We start from the raw sequence: 21,362 nt of genomic DNA, 5'->3' as shown, positions 1-21,362 counted from the left end.
ACCTTCCTTCTGGGATTAAACTCATCAATATCAACCATTGTTAGGTGTAGGAACCCGACTGACCTCAACGAGGCAGTACAACATGCTATAGAGGAAGAAAAGTTATATAATTTATCAAAAACACACTTAATTAAACATCAAAAACATTGTCACATATGTAACAAATCAGGTCATAATCCCTCAGAATGTTTCAAAAATAAAAAAAATAATAATGTAAATAAACAGCAACCGCAAGATTTCTTTCATGTTAATTCAAATTATAACACCAAGTATTATAAGAAGCGTGACTCATATTCCAATATAAACTCTAACATTAAGTCATGCAATTATTGCAAAAACTTGGGTCACACGATCGCGGAATGTCGCAAGCGCAAATTCAATGAACAGCGTCGCGAAAATGCATCGCTTACAAAACCGGAACAATGTACATCGCGTGACTCAAACGTTAAGGCAAAAGTACACTTGTGCGATTTTAATGAAAATTTAAACTAAACGCGATTTCCGACTCGTGTCTTAAGAAATCGTATATATGCAAAGACACGATACATTCTACTAATTTTACTAATTTTACTAAATCAAACACACCTCAACCACAGCAGTTGAGTTCTACTAAATCTACTATTTTTACTAAATCAAATACACCTCAACCACAGCAGTTGAGTTCTACTAAATCTACTATTTTTACTAAATCAAATACATCTCAACCAAAGCAGTTGAGTTCTACTAAATCAAATACATCTCAACCAAAGCAGTTGAGTTCTACTAAATCAAATACATCTCAACCAAAGCAGTTGAGTTCTACTAAATCAAATACATCTCAACCAAAGCAGTTGAGTTCTACCAAATCAAATACATCTCAATCAAAGCAATTGAGTTCTACTATATCTACTATTTCTAATTTACCAAATCTTAACTCTGAAATTATTTGCGAAATAAATGCTAAGAATAAAAAGATATCGTTACCTCATGTTTTTATTAAAACTAAACATGCCACAGAGCAGCTATGCTTCCTTATTGACACAGGAGCTAGTATCAGTATAATAAAAAAATCTAGTTTACAACAATTTCCAAATCTCTCCTCCGAAAAAGTAAAATTAAAAGGCATTAATAACTCAGAGCAGTTGGTCGAAACCTTAGGTACATTCCAATTAAAATTTATTTTATGTCATGAAACATTACATTACAAATTTCACGTTACTACCGATGACGTCAACTTAGATAACTACGACGGCATTATTGGTAGCGACTTTTGTAGTTACTTTAAAGCAAACATTAATTACGCCTCAAAGTCTTTATTAATAAAAAAATATTCTATACCTATTATTTATACACAACCAACTTATATAATTCCCGCACGCTCTGAAACGGTTATTGAATGCGGCATATCAAATTACATTTATGAACATTGTCCCGACAATGAAGCTCTGGTATTGCATCACGTCATACGCAAAGGTGTTTACGTTGCTAATTCCATTGTTAAAATTAAACCCAATGGTAAAATAAATATATCAGTTTTAAATACAACTGATTCTGATATTGAAGTCAAAGACTATTATGTAGAGTTGACTTTTCTAGATCGCAATAATTTTAACTCAGATCAATGTCGCGAAATTAATACTATATCTACTACTAAATCAAATCGTCTCAATCAAGTACTAAATTTAATTCGCTGTTCTCATTTAAATGAAGAAGAGAAAAAGTCTCTTCTCGAATGTTGCTCTCAATACACTGATATTTTCCATATTGAAGGTGAACCGTTATCCTTCACAAATGCAATCGAGCATAATATTAATACAGGGGATACGCCTCCTATTCATGTAAAATCTTATCGATTTCCTGAATGTCACAAAAACGAAGTTGACACTCAAATTCAGAAAATGTTAGAACAAAACATTATTCGCCCTTCTAATTCACCCTGGAGCGCCCCAGTATGGGTTGTCCCGAAAAAAATGGATGCCTCTGGCAAAAAGAAATGGAGAATTGTTATTGATTATCGTAAACTTAATGATGCCACTGTTTCCGAAAGTTATCCACTGCCTCTTATCACTGATATTCTAGACCAATTAGGTCATTCCAAATATTTCAGCACACTGGATTTAGCAAGTGGTTTTCATCAATTGAAGATGAGCGCCAAAGATGCGCCAAAGACAGGATTTACTGTTAGTACTAATTCTAGCATGTCTGGGCACTACGAATTTACTAGGATGCCCTTCGGATTAAAGAATGCTCCAGCCACTTTCCAGCGTCTCATGAATACGGTTTTATCCGGTCTTCAAGGTCTTCACGCATATGTTTATTTAGATGATTGCATCATATACTCACATGATCTCGAATCTCACATGTCTAAGCTTAAATTAGTGTTTGATAGATTCAGACAATTCAATTTAAAACTTCAGCCTGATAAATGCGAATTTCTACGTCGCGAAGTTGCATATTTAGGTCATATCATCACCGACAAAGGTGTCTCTCCAAATCCTGATAAAGTAAAAGCTGTCTCTGAATTCCCAACTCCAGTCAATGTAAAACAAATTAGAGCATTTCTAGGTCTTGTCGGATATTATCGACGTTTTATTGAAAATTTTTCTAAGTTAACCAAGCCCCTTACGGCCTTATTAAAGAAGGATGTTCCTTTTAACTGGACCTCTGAGCAGGACAGTTCATTTCAAATTCTCAAAGATAAGCTTACCACGGCACCACTGCTTCAATATCCAGATTTTTCTGCTCCGTTTGTATTAACTACGGATGCCTCTAACTACGCCGTAGGTGCAGTACTCTCACAAGGTGACATAGGTAAAGATAAACCTATCGCCTATGCGTCTAGAACGCTTAACAAGCCTGAAGGTAATTATTCTACTACGGAAAAAGAACTTTTAGCTATTATTTTTGCAGTTAAAACTTTCCGTCCTTATTTATATGGTCAAAAATTTAAAATAGTAACTGATCATCGCCCTTTGGTTTGGCTATTTAATGTCAAAGATCCAGGCAGTAGACTCATTCGTTGGCGCCTAAAGCTCGAAGAATACGATTACGAAATCGTTTATAAACAAGGTCGTCTTAATTCTAACGCTGACGCATTATCTCGATATCCAATAAATACAATTGATATTAATAATTTAAATAATTCAAGTTATGAAAAATACTTCAAAGATCAATTTACAAAAAATATTTCAAGTCTTAACACCGTTATCGAAGAATGTTCACAAGGTTTACACTTATCCAAGTTTAAAACAATTGCATGTCCAGTCTCTTTAGACTTTGATTATTCTTTGCCACATTGTGAAGAAATATTATCGCAACTCGATAATTCTGCTGAGTTACTAAATTCCGAACGCGAGCCGTTCACAGTAAAACGTGTTAATGATAAAGACAAAACATACTATTTCTTATTTACTAAAATCCATCATTACGAAGAAACGAAATTCAAAGATATTTATAATTTACTAATAAAATTAAGAAACCAAATATTAAGCGAAGATGTAGATATTACTGATCTCGCTCTATCAGATTTCTCAGATCCTTTTTCTAAAATATCATATGTTAAAATTTATAATATGATTGCTTATATTTTTCATAATACTAATATTACAATTCATATTTACAAAAATCAATTAATTTATCCTACTCCAGTCGAAGTTCCAAAGATATTAAAAGAAAATCATGACTCTCCTATCGCAGGTCACCCAGGATCAAATCGCATGTATAAGCGAATTAAAGCAGCCTATTATTGGAAAGGCATGCGCTCTGACATTGAACAATATGTAAAGAAATGTAAATTGTGCCAAATTAATAAACCTTTACGTAGATCAAACAAAGCTCCAATGGAGATAACTTCTACTTCCACACGACCATTTGAGCGGTTAGCTCTTGACGTTGTAGGTCCTTTACCAGAATCAGGGCCCCAACAATTCAAATTCATTCTAACTCTTCAAGATGATCTTACTAAATTTTCTAGCGCTTATCCCATGGTCACATCTACAAGTGACGAGATAGCTCGTAACATTGTACATTTTATGTCTTTATTCGGTTTTCCAAAAATGATTTTAACGGATTTAGGTACTTGTTTTACCTCAGATTTATTTAAACAATTAACTGAAATCTTAAAAATTAAGGCTCTATTTACGTCTCCTTATCATCCTCAAACAAATGGAGCATTAGAAAGGTCTCATGCTACCTTAAAAGAATATCTCAAGTCGTTTACAAACGAAAATCAAAATGATTGGCACTGTTATCTATTCACTGCTATTTTAACCTACAATACTACTCCTCATTGTACCACTGAATTTACCCCATACGAATTATTATATGGTTATAAACCACATATTCCTAATTCATTATATGAAAATAATAATAATAACACTTATAACGAATACATTCGTGCTTTACAATATCGTATGCGGTTTAGCCGAGAAAAGGCAATACAAAATATAATTAATAGCAAAGAAAAGTCTAAACAATATTATGATTCTAATTCTCGCGAAATTTCTTATAAAACCGGCGACATGGTGTATTTGAAACATCACCACAGGCTCCGGAAGGCCTTATCTCCCATATGGAAAGGTCCATTTAAAATAATAAAAGTTCACAATAAACATAATGTTACGTTACAAGTAGGTCGAAAACACGTGAAATATCATACTAACGAGATTAAACCTTCTACATCCTAATTTATCTTATGAATACTATATCTCTAATAATTACTATATCTCTATTTCCAGAGCCATATGCTATGGATCTCGCGCTGAATTCAAGATTACTCCTATATCGCATAGTCCCGGAATTTATTTTGAACCTACTACTAATATTAATTTTTACAATGATTATTGGAAGGTAATAACGCACATCGATCTAATATCTTTAGAACCTTATCTTGAAAATGTTGAAAAACAATTACATAAAACTCAAGATTTATGTATTAAAATTCAGTCGCAAGACGAAATTCAATGTAAGGATATCTGTAGTCCTATAGAAGTTTTAATACAATCAAATTACATTAAATTGCAATCTTTGTCTCATGTCATTATTAATAAATCTTCCACGAAGACCAAAAGGTCTCTAGAATTTGGTGGAGAAATTTTAAAATTTATTTTCGGTACCTTAGACGCTGATGACGCAAGGAAATATGACGCTGCAATTAACGCCTGTCAAAAGAGTGAGACAGAATTATTTCGTCTTATGAAAGATAACATACATATTGTTAAATCAACTATAAATAATTTTAACTCTACTATTTCCAAACTTAATCAAAACGAATTAAAGTTAAATACGCAAATTAATAACATGAATGGAATACTATCTCAAATTACTAAAATCGATAATTCGTTACTCTATATTTCTAAGATAAATACATTTTTAAATATTATTGAAGGTTCTTTATTAACGATTTCTAATTTGTTAGATACTACATTAAATGCTATTTTATTTTCTAAGGTAAATGTACTACATCCTAGCGTAATTAGTCCCTTAGGTTTATACACCGAATTATCAAAGCATAGTAACCAAATAAATAAAAGACTCGATTTTCCAGTTCAATTAAACTTAGCTAACATTCATTCTATAATTGATGTCTCTGAATTAACGTCTTATTATTATAATAATAAGGTTATTTTTGTCTTACAAATTCCACTAATTACACAAGACAAATACATTGTTTATAAAAACATTCCTCTGCCTACAGCTCATGAAGATTCACATTACAAAACATTTGCACTTATCCAACCTTCTAACTCTTATATTGCCATTAGTACCGATAGGATGCATTTTGCAATGTTGGATAGTCTAGAAACTTGTAAATCTTTAAATGACGAATATTCCATATGTCAATTAACTACTATACTTTCAACACTTGTAAATCCAAGTTGTGAATCAAAGTTATTAACAGAGGTAGTCCTTACACTACCACCCGAATGTAATTCTAAATTATTATATGGTGAAATTGATATTTGGCATAAGTTGAATAATAATAAATGGATTTATGTCCAGTCAAATATAAATAAACTTACAATAAAATGCGATGACGCAATTAGTGATCACTCGTTAATCGGAACGGGAATAGTCAAAATCACTGATAACTGTATTGGTTTTTCTAAGACTATTCAGTTGATGCCAGATAGCTCATTTTCTGTTTAAATATCGTCTCCTTTAGACATAAATTTTGATATAACTATTGATGATTGTTGTAAGAAAGACATATTCAATAAATCATTACCATATCTTACTCCTATATCTTTAAGCAAAATTAATCTAGATTCATTAAAATACGCAAATCACCAAATGGATGATTTAGAGAAAGAGTTAAATAATGTACAAAACGAATCTCATTTTATTAAATATGTCTCATATTATTCTACATTTACTTATATCTTTATTGTTTGTTTAATTTTCTATATTTGTTTCAAATTGTATAAATGTTACAAACAAAGTCGTCACAGCAGTGTTGGCTGTTGCATACAAATATTCAATCAATGCCATAATAAAAAATCAACTAACCGAAGTAATAAGTTGTCAAATGTCATAGAAATGACAAATATTTCTACATCCGACGATGAGAAATCTACTAGATCTCTGCCAGTTATGAATTACAAATCATGTAAACTTTATCCAGATAAAAATCTGACAATGTCAAAAAGAAATATAAACTTTTAAGTAATTGAATGTTACTAATTTTGTTCACTTACTATTTCTAAGATTAATTATTAATTTCTATATCATTTGTTTAATTATGTTTAATTTCTAGTTCTACTATTTTTGAATTGTGAAAATTTTATTCAACTACTATTTTCAAGAATGATTACTATATTTACTATATCAATGTGTTTAATTGCTAGTTCTACTATTTTTGAATTATGGACATTTGTTCAATTACTATTTTTAAGAATTTTTACTACATTTACTATATCATGTGTTTAATTATAATTCTACTATTTTTAATAACAACATTGTATTGCTATTTCTAAGTTATTATTACTATGTCTTATGTTTAATATTGTCCAATTTCTAATTTTCTATTTTTAATGATGTTCAATTTCTGTATGTTATTTCTATTTTCAATGGTCTCCTAATTCGCGATTCTAATTCTTATTCCAATTCTAATTCTACTTCGCTTCATCTTAAATGGATAAAGCTTCGTCAAAAAGGGGGAGCTGTTATAACCCTTCACAGTATGGACGTATTGATTAATCAGCAATATATTGAAGACGAAGTTTTCCATTGTTGTAATTATTGTGCAATATCTGCCATCAGCAGATTTAGCTTTCTTTATAAGTAATTTATACAAATAATTCAGTCGATTGCTAGAGCTCGAGGTGACAACCCGGATTCGGAGACCATCTAAGTTTTCAATTAAAAAGTGTGTGGAAAAGTTTTGGGTTTTCTTTTTAAAAAGAACCCCAGCGCCGCCCGCAAAACAGTTCGGTTAAAGTTTATACTACAGCGAGGATTATTATGAAGTAGAGTTAAATTCACTGTTTCGCTGTTAGTTTAATTCTTTTAAAATACTTTTGCATCAAATATCTTACAATATTGTAATTTGTCATAGCTTATTAACATTCTATAAGAAATACGAAACTTATTCAAAATTACTTTTTAATAAAGATTAACGTTATACTAAATTTAACAATGAACGAGGTTTTTATTAACATTACTAATTAACTAGCTATCACACGCGAATCCGTCGACGCAAAATTACAAAGAAGCGTAATAAGTAGCCTATGTGTTCTTCCAGACTATCTACATCTGAACGAAATTTCATCAAGATCCGTGCATCCGTTACGGAGATACTTTCAAACAAACATCCATCCATTTAAACATTCGCATTTAAAAAAATAGTAAGACGGTATGGTTATGGTATAGTTGGTTGTTGCGTAGTAAGACACACAAAAATAAATACAGACGAATTGATAACCTCCTTCTTTTTAAATTCTGCTAAAAATGAATTAGTAGTGGTGAACGAAAACTAAAATCAAATAGAAATTACTACTAATACTCAACTACAATTCTTATAAAACCGTGAATCTTTCCTTCTCTTAAACTATAAAATGGATTAGCAAACATTAATAAGAACATCACTGAAACACACTTATTTGCATAACGTGCAAAACTTTAGCAAAAAAAAACCATTCTTAATCTAAATGGACAACGTTCACAACAATCATGTTATATTACCTTTTTTTTGTAGGATGTCACACTTCTAACAATACATCTTTCGTAATCTGTATGTAGCACAATCGTATTGAATAAATCAATCGTTAATTGACCTTAGTCTGCATTTGTTTTGACCCAAATCGGAATTAACCGTCATTAAAAAGGTCCATTTTTACACCCGCAGAAATGAGCCACGAGTATCACACAATGTTTGTACTCGGTTAATCGCGTAGTGGAAAAGTAGTCTTAATGTATACAAATTCACAATGTTAGTAATTCTACTGATCTACGAAGTAATGTTTTACTAAAGTTACTAAACTTTGACAATTCTATTTCTTTTTTTTTTTTAGTTTTACTTATCTTTTGTCTGTTACTTCTTTCAGCCATGGTTATCGCTGAATATTGGAAAGCGGACTACCTCTTCTGGGTATTCCCCGCGATGATAGCTGCCGGTCTACTCAGCGGCATCGGTCTACTGCTTATTCTACTCGGGATCAAATTCTACGCACGGTATACTTGCGGGATGTACAAACGAAAGACCAAGATGGATGGGAAGACGGTGATAATAACTGGCAGTAATTCTGGTATTGGCAAAGAGACTGCTAAAGACCTGGCTATGAGAGGTGCAAGGGTCATCATGGCTTGCAGGAATGTTGAAGTCGCGGAGAAAGTCAAAGGTAAGGTTAAATAAAAAAGAAAATAAGTTAGCCTATGTGTTATTCCACATTATTATCGTTCTCCGTATGAAATTTCATCTAATCTATAGCCTTTCTGAAGTTACGTGACAAGAAACTCCTAACCATACTTTCGTATTGGTGACTAAAAGACTTCTTCTGTTTTAAATAACAATTTTGTCTTTTTTCTTCCAGATGAGATCATGGATATTACGAAAAATAAAAACGTGATAGTGAAGAAACTAGATCTCAGTTCATTCGCATCTATACGCGCCTTCGCTGATGACATAAATAAAACTGAATCCAGTTTAGATGTACTTATACACAACGCCGGTTACGCAGACCTTCTTAAGAAAAGAAAATCAGCAGACGATATTGAATTAACACTGGCAACAAATCATTACGGACCATTCTTACTTACACATTTATTAATTAAGCTATTAAAAAAATCATCACCATCTCGTATAGTAGTTGTTGCTTCTTCGTTATATCGTTTAGGTTATTTTAATATAAATAATCCGAATCCAGTAAACGATTTCTCCGGTTACCAATATTACGTATCAAAAGAAGCGAACATACTCTTCACAAAGGAATTATCTCGTAGATTGGAAGGCACAGGAGTTACTGTCAATTGCTTACACCCTGGTTTGATCGATACTGGTATTTGGAACTCTATTCCGAGACCATTATCATGGTTCTGGAATCTGGTTATAAAAGGTTTCTTCAAAACACCAACTGAAGGTTGTCAGACTACCGTCATGCTGGCAGTAGACGAGGATCTTTTGAAAACAACAGGAAAGTATTTCTCCGATTGTCAAGAAAGTTCGGTATCGAGTACCGCAAGTGATATGAAAAGAGCGAAAAAACTGTGGGAGATATCAGAGAAGATGGTCAAATTGGACGAAAACGATCCCAGGATTTAATATGTATATCTTTTGTTTGTTTATTATCTATGTTTTTACTGCCGAAACATATGTACAAAAACATACTGTCAAACCTGCGTAAGTGTAGGGCATGGTAGAGTTAGTCAAACCCTTCCCCCTAAAGGCACGGTTAAAAAATGGGGGGTTCTAAAAACTGACATTGCATCCTTCTTATTCTATAAGGCGCTATGTTCTTTGTATATATATATCGCCAGAGGAAACCCACGGGAAGATATATTTAAGGTTTTTAACATACGTATTTTGTATTTTGTTTCAATATATTTTAAATAAAACACATATTATATTAGTATATTTATTAATTAATATTAAAAACTAACGAGTTCAATGAATATGTATAATGAAATGAAATGGAAAGTTCATGAGAAAATTATATAATCATTAAATAACTTTGCTATTAATAATAATTTAATATAAACACAATTATATAGTTTAAGATGAATAACGCAAATTAATAAAACACTCAGATGCTTCAAACATATTTTATATCTGCCGGATACAATGCGATCCAAACTTTACAGTAGCTCAGAATATCGAATACGAAACACTTTACATAACACAATTTTGACGTACAAAAGCGCGGCAAACATCTGCGCACTTTCCTGCGGACATTAATTAGTCGCCATTTTTGAACGTTATATTTATTGAATTACTAGCTTTTGCCCAGTACTTCATCTGTGGTGAATTAAAAAAATATATATAAAGTTTGTTATTCCAGATTGTTTTTTATTTAAGCCATATTTACCTACTTAATATTATCTATCCATTTAATTCGCATATATATTATTAATAAAATATTAAGCTATTATTTTTACTTGTCTATTGTTAAAACACCTCTGGTGTTATATTTATATACGTTTTTAGAAAGAAAAAATAAAATCCCTGAACAATCTGATTGTATCAAATAATTTCTTAATGATCTTTGTTTTACCAATGCATTAGTAGTATTTTCTTTAATAAATTTCACTGCACAACTTTTTTTTTAGCCTCCTATTTATTATATTAAACTTGGACAAAACTTTATATTAAATAAATTAAAATGTTTGTAATCTCTGAGTTTCTAAATCGCTGGTCAGATTTTAATTAAACTATGGTATATTTAGAGGACGAAAAAGTTTGTAATGTAAATTAAAAAAAAAACAGTTTTAATGAAACTTTTTGCTTGCTTTCTAACATTATTTATCATGACATTTTTGAGATTTTTTTTAGCTAGCATTCAATAAAATCCAATGTTATCTTCACAATTAATTAACTTATATCAAACTGTCAATCAATTAATTCACACGAGTCCAGAAACGTATGGTCTACTCCTAAAACAGTACCGAGACTTTGTCTTGACCTTTTTATTTGTTCGGCATCCATATTAAGATACCAGTCTTCATTAAATGGCAAAATACTAGAAGTTGCATTAACTATATCTGGCGAAATATTCGTTACTTGCTTATTAATTATGTTATTGTCTTTCTCTTCAACAATTGTTCTGCAAAAAGTTTGCTCCGTTGTTGTGGCAACAGCTCGAACCTTTTTGTAACGATTTATAATTTTTTCTAATGAATTTGTTTTAGCAATAAGTTGTCCGTTACTTTTAGGTGTAACATTATTTGATTGGACATCATAATTATTAAGACTTTGGCTCTCATTGTAATCTAAGCATATTTTTCCATTAATTTCTTCCATAAAATTAACCGATTTAATGGGACTCTTTTGAAGTAAAGAAGTTGTAGGTACAATTTGTGGATTCGATTTGTTTTGGTGTTTAGGACTCTGTGGAGTATTGCAGTTGCTATTTCTATCCAACATTGCAATTCCTGATACTTCTAAAAGGGAATTCGGACTGTCTTCCTGCATTATAGATAATTTTCTAGGTCTTAATTTACTTAATGGTTTCCTTTCTATGTTCTCGAATAAATTCGGTGACGAATGACAACGAAATAGTCCGACACTTTCATTTGTCGAAACTGATTCATTGAATAAGCAACCTTTTTTAATTGTCTCTGGTCTGTCAGTTTTATATTTAAACTTTTTAGAGCTACTGGTGTTCTTAGTTGACAGAAGCCTTGTTATTTGTTGTGCTGTAAATCCAGAGGAGCGTTCGGCTATTGTTTCATTCACTTTATTACAATGTGATATTAGAGAGAAATTATGATAATTTTGTGTGGCATTAGAATTGTCATATGCCCCCAATTTAGATGATATGCGTGATTTAAGAAAATCATCTCTAGATATAGAGAATAATGTTGTTAAAGACTTTGTCTGTGGTCCGTTGAAATATAAATTAGGTTTCCTTCGTAGATTAAACTCATGTTTTGACATACGCATCGGTGTGAAGTTTTCAAATAGGAATTGCTTATCTCTGTGCGTTTTTAAAATTGTTAAGTCGGGTAACATTGGTATTTCTACAGCTTTCTTTGATGATTGTGATGGAAACGTAATATTTGGGATCACCTGGAATTTTAAGTATTTAAAATAAGACATGGTCCATATTCTTTTTAAAATAATTATATGATTTTACAATAAGAATTTGTCAACATAACTTTTTTTAAGAATATTTAAAGCTAAAAAAGTAAGATAAAGACAGAAGAAATCATCATCTCTCTGTCTTTATCACACACATAAGGTTAGGGCACCAGATTTTTGCCCTTTAGAAAGAAATGAATGATTTATTATTGTAAATAAATTTTATATTAAAAAAAATCTTACCGGAAGTTTGGATTCAGCATTCAAAACTCTCTCATTAAGCATCTCCATTGCAGACTTTATTTCAGAATAACTTTTAACACCATTATCTAAATAATCATTGAATTTATCTATTTCATTGCCAATATTATTATTTTTAAGTATATAACAAATAGCTATAAGAAAGCTACGTATTAGATTGGGATAATTCAATCGGCCATCTTTTTCTATATTTTTTAAAATATACTTCTGTTCGGTATTTACATATTGTTGCAGTTGTAAAGTTGATATTGAGTCTGTTTGTGAATTATATTCAACTACGAATAGATTTCGGTCAACTTCACCTGTCCTTCTGCCTATTATTTCTCTACTATTATTTACTGCAGCTCTACCTGAAGTCAATAATGGTGTTATTAATCTTTCCCAATTAGTTTCTAGCTCCATTATTTGATTGTCCACTTCAGTAAGACATGTATCAAAGAAATTACAAGGTTTTTTTATATCTTTAATTTCTAATAACTTATCTTTTACATATTCATCTGGTTGATATTTATTTATGTATGTATCAACTAAATTATCAATATAATATTGTGAATTGGTTGTTTTTAATTTTGCTTCCATATTTGAAATGCTTTTTCTGAATAATTCAGCAATTTTTTCGTAAGTTTTTCGTTTGTTGAAAAAATTATTTCGTTGTTGAAATATAACTTCCGTTTCATTATCTATATATTTAATAAAATCTTCATCTTTATTTTTATATTCATCTGTGACTTTATTGTATATTGTTTTTTCTTGATCCATCATTATAGGCATTAGCACACTTTGTACAGCCAATTGAGATAGTTGGAATATAAGCATTGTTACCTTGTAACATGCAGGATTGACCAAATATGATGACATCACGGGAGTTAATAGTCCTTTATTACTGTAACTGTTTATAAAATTAGAAATTTCATTTCTATACGTCCTTTCGCTGTTTGTATCGTATAATGGCCATGTAAATGAAGCCGCATCATCGATTATATTTGCCAAATAATACAATAAATGATTAAATAAGTTTTGAGTAGGTTTCTCAAGCCAGTTCTCTTTATTTATAAGTCGAGTTAACTCGTGAGATGTTGGATAAAGCTTGCTTAGAATTTCAACATTTAATACAGTCTCTTTTTTTAGCGTTACAACTAAGTCTGGCTGCTTTAAAAGTAACGCCATCGTTTATCACTATCCCCATATGAAACACACTGAATTCACTAAGGTCACCACTTAAATTCTATAATTGTGATGGATTACACGTTTTAAAAACATTAGTCACTCATCATCCGCATTTTTCCACTCATTTAAACTTTTTCAAGATTCAATTTTTCAAAACAATCTGTCAAGAAATTCCGTTGATCAAATTTTTAATGCTTCAAAACGACCAAAAGGCAAAGGCAACGCAATCATGATTGAAATTGAGATGGCGTGTCAGCATTTAAAATAGGAAAAAAAAATTACAAAAAAAACAACAATTAGAAAGACGTATTTTTAATGCCTTTTTCAATTCTTTAAAACATCAGAAGTTTTTATTTTTTCAAATTATTATTTTGCGAGTCTCTCTGGTTTCGGGCGCTGCGTGGGAAGCGGTACCAAAGAGAATAAAGCTTTGACACATAACCTCAAATTTTTTGAGGGGGCTTAAACAAAACACACGTGTTTTGTCCCCCTTATAATTTTAAATGTTATTTACAAATTGCAGTTAAAATGGTGAATATTTCAAGTGTTATTTACCGTGAATAACCTGTGAAGTTTTTGATTTAACACAATATTGTCATTACAGAGTAAGCTATACGTGTTATATGAACACAGCGCGGGATTCGCGCTTTTTCGCGTGGCGGAGTTTGAAGAATTAGCAGCATTTCTGTCGCAGGTTGAAGAGTCTGTGACTGATTTACAAAGATTCAATTCAGTTGTTACATTAATCGCATTCCAACCATTCAAATCTGCTGTCGTTGCATTGGAAAATATAAATGCTATATCAGAAGGTTAGTACCATAATTATGTACTACTTCCACATGTTTAATAATGTTCCATTTCTAAAAGCGAGTTTTCGTACTTTTAAACATAATGTTTTATGTCTAAATTTAGAAGATTGCCATCCAAGCTTCACATTCGATAATTTGTGGCCTTGAATAAATTAGTATGTGTGTACATTAAAAAAAACAATGTGCACACAGGTATAGTACCAGAGGATCTAAACTTATTCCTGGAGGGAGCGCTGCCAAAGCGGAAGAAGAGAGGAAAATGTACCTTAGGTGTAGCAGACCCCAAGCTGGGAGCTGCCATCAGCGAGGCTTTGGAGATACCATGCTCACACACCGGTGCTGTGCCCGAACTCATCAGAGGTAATTTTTAAAAGCTATTAAACTTGGAACCAGAATAAATGTAACATTTATTCATACACCTTTGTTTATTTTTATATGATTTAACATTTAACTTGCAAGTCAACAATTAACAAGTTAAATAATTTATAACCTGAACAGCACTATAGGACGTCCAAAAGTGTGAGGTTATCAATTTTTCTAGTCAGGTATTTAGGTAACTTGACAAATCTTTCATAATTCTAGTCGAGAAATTAAATAAATAAAACAACTATATTGTTTTCCCTATGGGTAAGGGACTGGTGTCCAAACTAGGGTGATACCCTGTGTGATGGATCACTATAGTCCAGTCGCGGAGCACGAAGAATTTCGTACATTGAACTGTCATTACCTGTCTCTGTCACTCCCGCATAAATACAATGAGTCTCGCTCGCACAAATACAACGGCAGCCGTCCTCAGGGATTGTAAACCTTTTACTGGAGACTATAAGGTTTGTTCTTTTGTAATAAATGTGACAGGCGAGACGTCTTCGGAAAGCAGTTACTCCGATACAGAGGAATCGGATTCTGATTTTTGATTTTTTTAATTTTTTTATGCCGAATTAAGATTATTAAGATTTTTTTTCTTGTTAAGATTTTTATTACTTGTAATATAAAATCTAAATAAATAATTTATACAATAATAATAACTATATTTCATAAGTTGGTAAATTTTCTTTCTCCTTCAAATAATTCATGTAAACCGCACTAAATACAAAAATGTTTATGACCACTGTCAGTGGGTAAAGAGGTCATTGTACGAAATTCTTCGTACTCCGCGACTGGACTATAGGCCCCCGCCCCACAGACCACAAAATATACAATTGAAATTAAACATAGTACAATCAAATTTTACAAAGTGGTTATAGTGGTGGTGTAGAAATTGTTTTTTATTTTCTTACCTTGCAGCATGTAATGTTTCTAGGTATCTGTCATCACTTCCATGCTCTTATCAAAGGGTTGACACTGAAGGCGTGTAGTGTAGCGCAGCTTGGTCTAGGTCATTCATACTCTCGTGCTCGAGTCAAGTTCAATGTGCACCGTGTTGATAATATGATCATACAATCTATTGCATTATTGGATCAACTTGATAAAGATATTAATACATTTTCTATGAGAATCAGGTAAGTTTTAACGTAAAATATAAGAATATTTTTATATGTGAAGCTTTATTTTTATGTATTTCTTAACATATTCAATGGGAATATGATTTTTAAAGTATATTTTTTAAATTATTAAAGTAATCTAGAAAGTCTATATATATATAAAAGAAAGTCGTGTTAGTTACACTATTTATAACTCAAGAACGGCTGAATCGATTTGACTGAAAATTGGTGGGCAGGTAGCTTAGAACCAGTAAACGGACATAGGAATTTTTACCCCGTTTTCTATTTTTTATTCCGCGCGGACAGAGTCGCGGGTAAAAGCTAGTTTATAATAAAGTGTGATGTTACATGTATACCTTAGAACAGTGTTTCCCAAAGTGGGCGATAACGCTCCCTAGAGGGTGTTTGAAACCTAGGAGGGGGCGATAAGGGGCCCAAAAATTGGGGGGGCATTGAAATTAATTAAAGTAATGAAATTGTGGTTTTTAAGTTTTAGGGCTGAATAAAAATTAGGGGCGCTCTGAAATATAATTGATTTTCAAAGGGGGCGGTGAAAGAAATAAGTTTGACAATCACTGCCTTAGAATTACAAAGCTTAGTGAATTAGTCAAACTTCTATAAGCCAGAAAAATGTTATTTCCTGGACTCTATCTTATCTAGGTTTGACTCTATTTCAATACATAGTAAATTCATTTGTTGGTACACATACAAATTAATCTTTCAACAATAAGTGTGTCCATGTACTAGATGTCCATTAAAACCTCTATCTCAGTGATTCTCAACCACTGCCGCGGCACTTTTGTGTGCCGCCAAATTTTACAAATATGTGTATATAATAATGTTAATATTATTAAATTATATCATTTAAAAAGAAAAATATTTTTAACATGAATATATATTTAAATCCACAAAAAAATAAATTATTTTATTATTTGCTTTGCATTTGCTTTGATAAACTATTTATGCAGTGTGTTGTAAGTAAATAATTTTTATCTTTTTCTTTGTGTGCCGCCAAATTTTGAAATCGTTAAATATGTGCCGCAACAAAAAAAAAGGTTGAGAATCACTGGTCTATCTTTTCTGTTTTGTCTTTTCAGATTGTTTTATTTTTGAGTAAAGCTAACAAATTAATTTTTTCAGAGAATGGTACTCATATCATTTTCCGGAGCTTGTCAGTATTGTACCTGAGAATCATTTGTACACGAAATGTGCGGAGTACATCAAAGACAGGAAGTCACTCTCTGAGGAGTCAGTTGAGCCTTTGACAGAGATATTGGGAGACTCGGAGAAGGCTCAAGCTATAATTGATGCATCCAAAATGTCAATGGGCATGGATATATCTCCGGTTGATTTGATTAATATACAAATGTTTGCTGGTAGAGTTGTTGCTCTTAGTAACTACAGGTAAAATATATTTATTAAAAAATACATACATCCCCACTGAGGGTCTCGGAGCCTACCCTTAGTTAGGAGTGACTAGGACATAGTCAACTGACCAAGTGCAGGTTGACTTCACACATATTGAATTTCTTCTCAGATATGTGCAGCATTACTATGTTTTCCTTCAACGTAATGTTAGATAAATGCACATGTAAATTTAAAACACATTGGTAATGGTGGGATTCGAACCCAGGACCTGCAGATTGCAAGTCAAATGCTTAACCCCCTGAGCCATCGACGCTCACTTAAAGTGATTAAAAAGTCATTATATATAATGTCCACATTTAAAGGTAAAATATTTATATGTCCAAAAGTAAATTTGGCATAAAATCTATATATATAGTCAGAAAGTGGTGTTAGTTACACTATTTATAACTCAAGATCGGTCGAACTGATTTAGCTGAAAATTTATGGGGAGGTAGCTTAGAACTAGGAGACGGACATACGAACTTTTTTATCTTGTGTGCATTTTTTTTATTCCACGCAGACGGAGTCGCGGGTAAAAGCTAGTATCTTATAATTAACTAGCAGTAACCCTCAAGTTTGATTTAAAAAAAAATTAGTAGTAAAGCCTAGAGCCCATTCGTTGTAGCTTTTCCACACAGTGTAGGAATTTTTCAAATAGGTTCAGTATATTTAAAGCCTATTCAATACAAATATATAATCTGACCTTTCTTTATACTAATATAAATTTCTTAAAGATCTTTTTTTTATGTTTAAACTATATTCTAACAATTTTTTATAGGAAACAAATAGCAGAATATCTGCACACAAAGATGAACTCGGTAGCTCCAAACTTGACCACACTGATTGGAGATCAGGTGGGTGCGAGACTGATCTCCAAAGCGGGCTCCCTCACCAGCCTTGCCAAGTACCCTGCTTCCACATTGCAGATACTCGGTAAGAGATAGGAATATATAAAAAAAAAATGATCGTAAATTCTTTTTTTGGTCGTTCCGATAAGCTGCAATACTTTTGTCCACTCAGATATATATTAATTTCTTATTAAGTAACCCTGAGTATAGTTTAAAAACTTGCTTAGTGACTATTAAAAGTAATATAAAAGCGCAACTTTACTACTATTTTCTACTATTTTCTGGAAAATATGCTACTCAACAGTTTAACTTAATTTTACATTATCAGGTGCGGAGAAAGCATTGTTCCGTGCATTAAAGACTCGTTCAAATACACCAAAGTATGGTCTTCTGTACCATTCTACGTTCATCGGACGAGCTGGACTGAAGAATAAAGGTCGGATCAGTCGCTACCTTGCCAACAAGTGCTCCATTGCTTCCAGGATTGACTGCTTCTCCGGTAAGTTCATTGCAGTTTAAGTTTGTTGAAATCTGATTACGAGGTTGTAAGTTCAATGTATTAAGTAACCAAAGTTGATCATAAAAGGCCTAAGGCCTTGTCTAGAGACGCCAGATATTATTGACGGAAGCTGGCTAAACATGTTTAGTTTTATTGTTGACAGACTGACTGTTTATTTAAAATCAGCATTGTTATATTCAGTTAAATTTTATAGTTGTCCGTTTTTCATGCAGCTATATGTTTTAACTGAACAGTTTGATTATGTGGTTAAAACTGATGGTAACTTGCTGCCTTTAGAGATCTCAAAATTTTGAATGCAAAAGTTGTGTTGTGATGACTATAAATACCTGAATAATGCTTGCTTCAAGTTCTCCACCAGGTTTAGTAAACTCTTTGAGTTGTAAAATTTGAGCGTGTCTGAAAAAACAAAGTACTTATTATCTATTTCCTAATTTATAAAAACAGAAATTATACTTAACTAAAATATGGACATGTTATGTACTAGTACGCCGAATGGATTGATATTTGTAGTGGCTTAACGAAATTTATTTTTTATAAAATAAGGAATATTATATTAAGACGCCCCCACTGAATAACCCTGTAATATGAAAAATGAAATTTTTCTGGAGAAGCAAAAAACCGTATTTCTTTAATAACTTCATCAATAATTATTGTACAAGAATCTTTTAAATACCAAAACAAAGCTAATTTTTATAGCTACATTGTATTTAATTTTCATTCATGTATTCCGGACGTATTCTGTGCTATGAAGGAAAAATTATAATACCGGAAATAAAAAAAAAATCTGTTTCACTAATGACTTTTTATTTCCACAATTAACATAAAGAAAAATATAAAAAAAATCACAACGTGTAATAGGACCTTTAGATGCCTAATTCGACGGAAAAGCAAAAACCCGGTAAGAGTGCATTATAGGGTTATTCGATGGGGGCGTCGATGTTCGCTTTTAGAGTTTCCTCTAATATCATGAATACAAGCTGTCGCTCGCGACTCCGTTCGCGCTGAATTAAAAAAAAAATTAGTAGCCTATGTGTTGTTTCAGACTGTGTTCACCATATATGTTAAATTTCAGCGGGATCCATGCAGCCTTTCCAGAGAGACCTAACAAACATCCATCCACCCATCCATACATCCAAACATTCAATATTTAAAAATTTTTCAGCTTCTCTCCTGTGCAATAAACTGTGCATGTCTCGCTCTTCTTAATTCTGGATTAGCTATGAGATATGTGTTTGCGGCTGTCTCCTGCGCTGTAGATGAGACAGGCAATGTAATACTGGAGCCTACGTACCAGGAAGTCATGAATGCAAAGGCAATATTAAACTTTGTCTTTGATAGTCGGAATAAGAATTTGATTACGGGTGAGTTTTGTACATATTTGGTGATGAAACTAGATTAAGAATCTGGTAAACTCCTGTACATCTTAGACCAATCTATAGCAAATACTGAATTACCTTGATAAGCGAGAGTCTATGGGTTCCCAAAGGGGTCAATATCGAACTTAAAGCATTGCTAATTCTCACTCTGTCTTCTTCTATTGACCTAAGTCAGAATGAAAAATAATTGTCCAAAATAGTTTGGGGATCCCTGTATAGACCAGGGATCGCAATTTCTCTCTTATGGATGTCAACCGTCGTGATGTGAATGTATATCTGTTTTATTTTATATAGGAGCGTCGGTGGCTCAGGGGTTCAACACTTGACTTGCAATCTGCAGGTCCTGGGTTCGATTCCCGCATTGTAGCTATGTGTTTTTTGATTTTCGATTTACATATGTACATCTATCCGACGTTCAACAACTTCAAACAACCCATACTGGGTCCGCGTGGTTGACACCTTTATCATAGGGTAGGCTCCGAACCCCTCAGTGGGGACATATAGTGATGATGCTGATGAAATTTATTTTGTTAGCTAAAATTGATTCAAAAAGGCAACTTCCTTCACTACAGGCTTCTCGGAGGGAATATTTAGTGAGGCGGCGTACGATGAGGCGCTAGAGATGTCGCGCGCGGCAAGTGACCTCGTGTTCTTATTCTACAGGGACATTGTAACCAAATATTCCAATGTTATATGATATTAAATATTACTTTATAATCAAGTTTGTTTTATTAACGAGGTTACTTTAATAAGGATAAGGAAATGATGGGAAGGGGAAATGGATTTGGCGAAAGAGGAGACGCATAAGAAGGGGAAATATCCTCTTTCTGTGCGTCCCCTCCTCCGTTGATTAAAGGCAGACAATGCATCTGCGATTTAACATGTCTACGGACAGCAGTCGCTTCGCTATTTCAGCGAAAGGTAGCCACTGTATAATTAAAAAAAACTTGAGAGGTGTGTTGGGACACCCGGATGGAACGAAGTTCCTTTCAATTAATTAGTGAAGGAACCAATGTTTATTCTATGAATAAAAAACTTAAGTCTTCACAAGAAGTACATTTTATTTCTATGATTTGTCGTTATATATTGTCACGTCGTTGCCATGGTGAAGTAGCGCTCATTCGTCGTTAACATACTATAGCAAAAAGTGTCGTGACAACTTTTCGTAAGAGTTTTTTCCGTCTAGCCCCCTTTCACAACGCGCGATAAGGAACTTCGTTCTAAAAACTATAAAAAGTCCCTTTCCGTGTCCATTTGTTTACAATCAATTTATTAATCGAAT

General features: G+C 32.5%; 3 protein-coding genes across 3 annotated transcripts; 2 read left to right on the top strand and 1 right to left on the bottom strand.

Moving 5' to 3' along the window:
• Positions 1-8,524: 8,524 nt before the first annotated feature.
• On the top strand, positions 8,525-9,987 carry LOC123723197 (retinol dehydrogenase 11-like). Its single transcript, XM_045685763.1, has 2 exons — positions 8,525-8,816; positions 9,009-9,987. The coding sequence occupies exons 1-2, from the start codon at positions 8,525-8,527 to the stop codon at positions 9,734-9,736; spliced, it is 1,020 nt and encodes a 339-aa protein (XP_045541719.1). The 3' UTR covers positions 9,737-9,987.
• Positions 9,988-10,924: 937 nt separating this feature from the next.
• LOC123723196 lies at positions 10,925-13,959 on the bottom strand. The gene is made up of 2 exons (XM_045685761.1): positions 12,455-13,959; positions 10,925-12,199 (listed from the first exon to the last, which is right to left on the bottom strand). Exons 1-2 carry the CDS (start codon positions 13,637-13,639, stop codon positions 11,021-11,023), a joined length of 2,364 nt encoding a protein of 787 aa, XP_045541717.1. The 5' UTR covers positions 13,640-13,959; the 3' UTR covers positions 10,925-11,020.
• A 158-nt stretch (positions 13,960-14,117) lies between these two features.
• LOC106708086 (nucleolar protein 56) lies at positions 14,118-20,748 on the top strand. Its single transcript, XM_045685762.1, has 9 exons — positions 14,118-14,170; positions 14,244-14,448; positions 14,641-14,808; positions 15,749-15,947; positions 17,070-17,333; positions 18,115-18,269; positions 18,513-18,683; positions 19,867-20,065; positions 20,653-20,748. Exons 1-8 carry the CDS (start codon positions 14,168-14,170, stop codon positions 19,908-19,910), a joined length of 1,209 nt encoding a protein of 402 aa, XP_045541718.1. The 5' UTR covers positions 14,118-14,167; the 3' UTR covers positions 19,911-20,065; positions 20,653-20,748.
• Positions 20,749-21,362: the final 614 nt, after the last annotated feature.

Source organism: Papilio machaon, chromosome W, assembly GCF_912999745.1.
Source record: "Papilio machaon chromosome W, ilPapMach1.1, whole genome shotgun sequence".
NCBI classification, from domain to species: domain Eukaryota; kingdom Metazoa; phylum Arthropoda; class Insecta; order Lepidoptera; family Papilionidae; genus Papilio; species Papilio machaon.
This window is presented reverse-complemented; position numbering and strand designations above follow the sequence as displayed.

Bases quoted from the DNA above. Each gene is read 5' to 3' on its own strand.
- LOC123723197 (XM_045685763.1), top strand. From the start codon at position 8,525: ATGGTTATCGCTGAATATTGGAAAGCGGACTACCTCTTCTGGGTATTC. The intron at 8,817-9,008 runs GTAAGGTTAAAT...TTTTTCTTCCAG, and splicing joins AGTCGCGGAGAAAGTCAAAG to ATGAGATCATGGATATTACG.
- LOC123723196 (XM_045685761.1), bottom strand. From the start codon at position 13,639: ATGGCGTTACTTTTAAAGCAGCCAGACTTAGTTGTAACGCTAAAAAAA. The intron at 12,200-12,454 runs GTAAGATTTTTT...TTAAAATTCCAG, and splicing joins ATGCTGAATCCAAACTTCCG to GTGATCCCAAATATTACGTT.
- LOC106708086 (XM_045685762.1), top strand. The intron at 17,334-18,114 runs GTAAAATATATT...AATTTTTTATAG, and splicing joins GTTGCTCTTAGTAACTACAG to GAAACAAATAGCAGAATATC. The intron at 18,270-18,512 runs GTAAGAGATAGG...TTACATTATCAG, and splicing joins TTCCACATTGCAGATACTCG to GTGCGGAGAAAGCATTGTTC.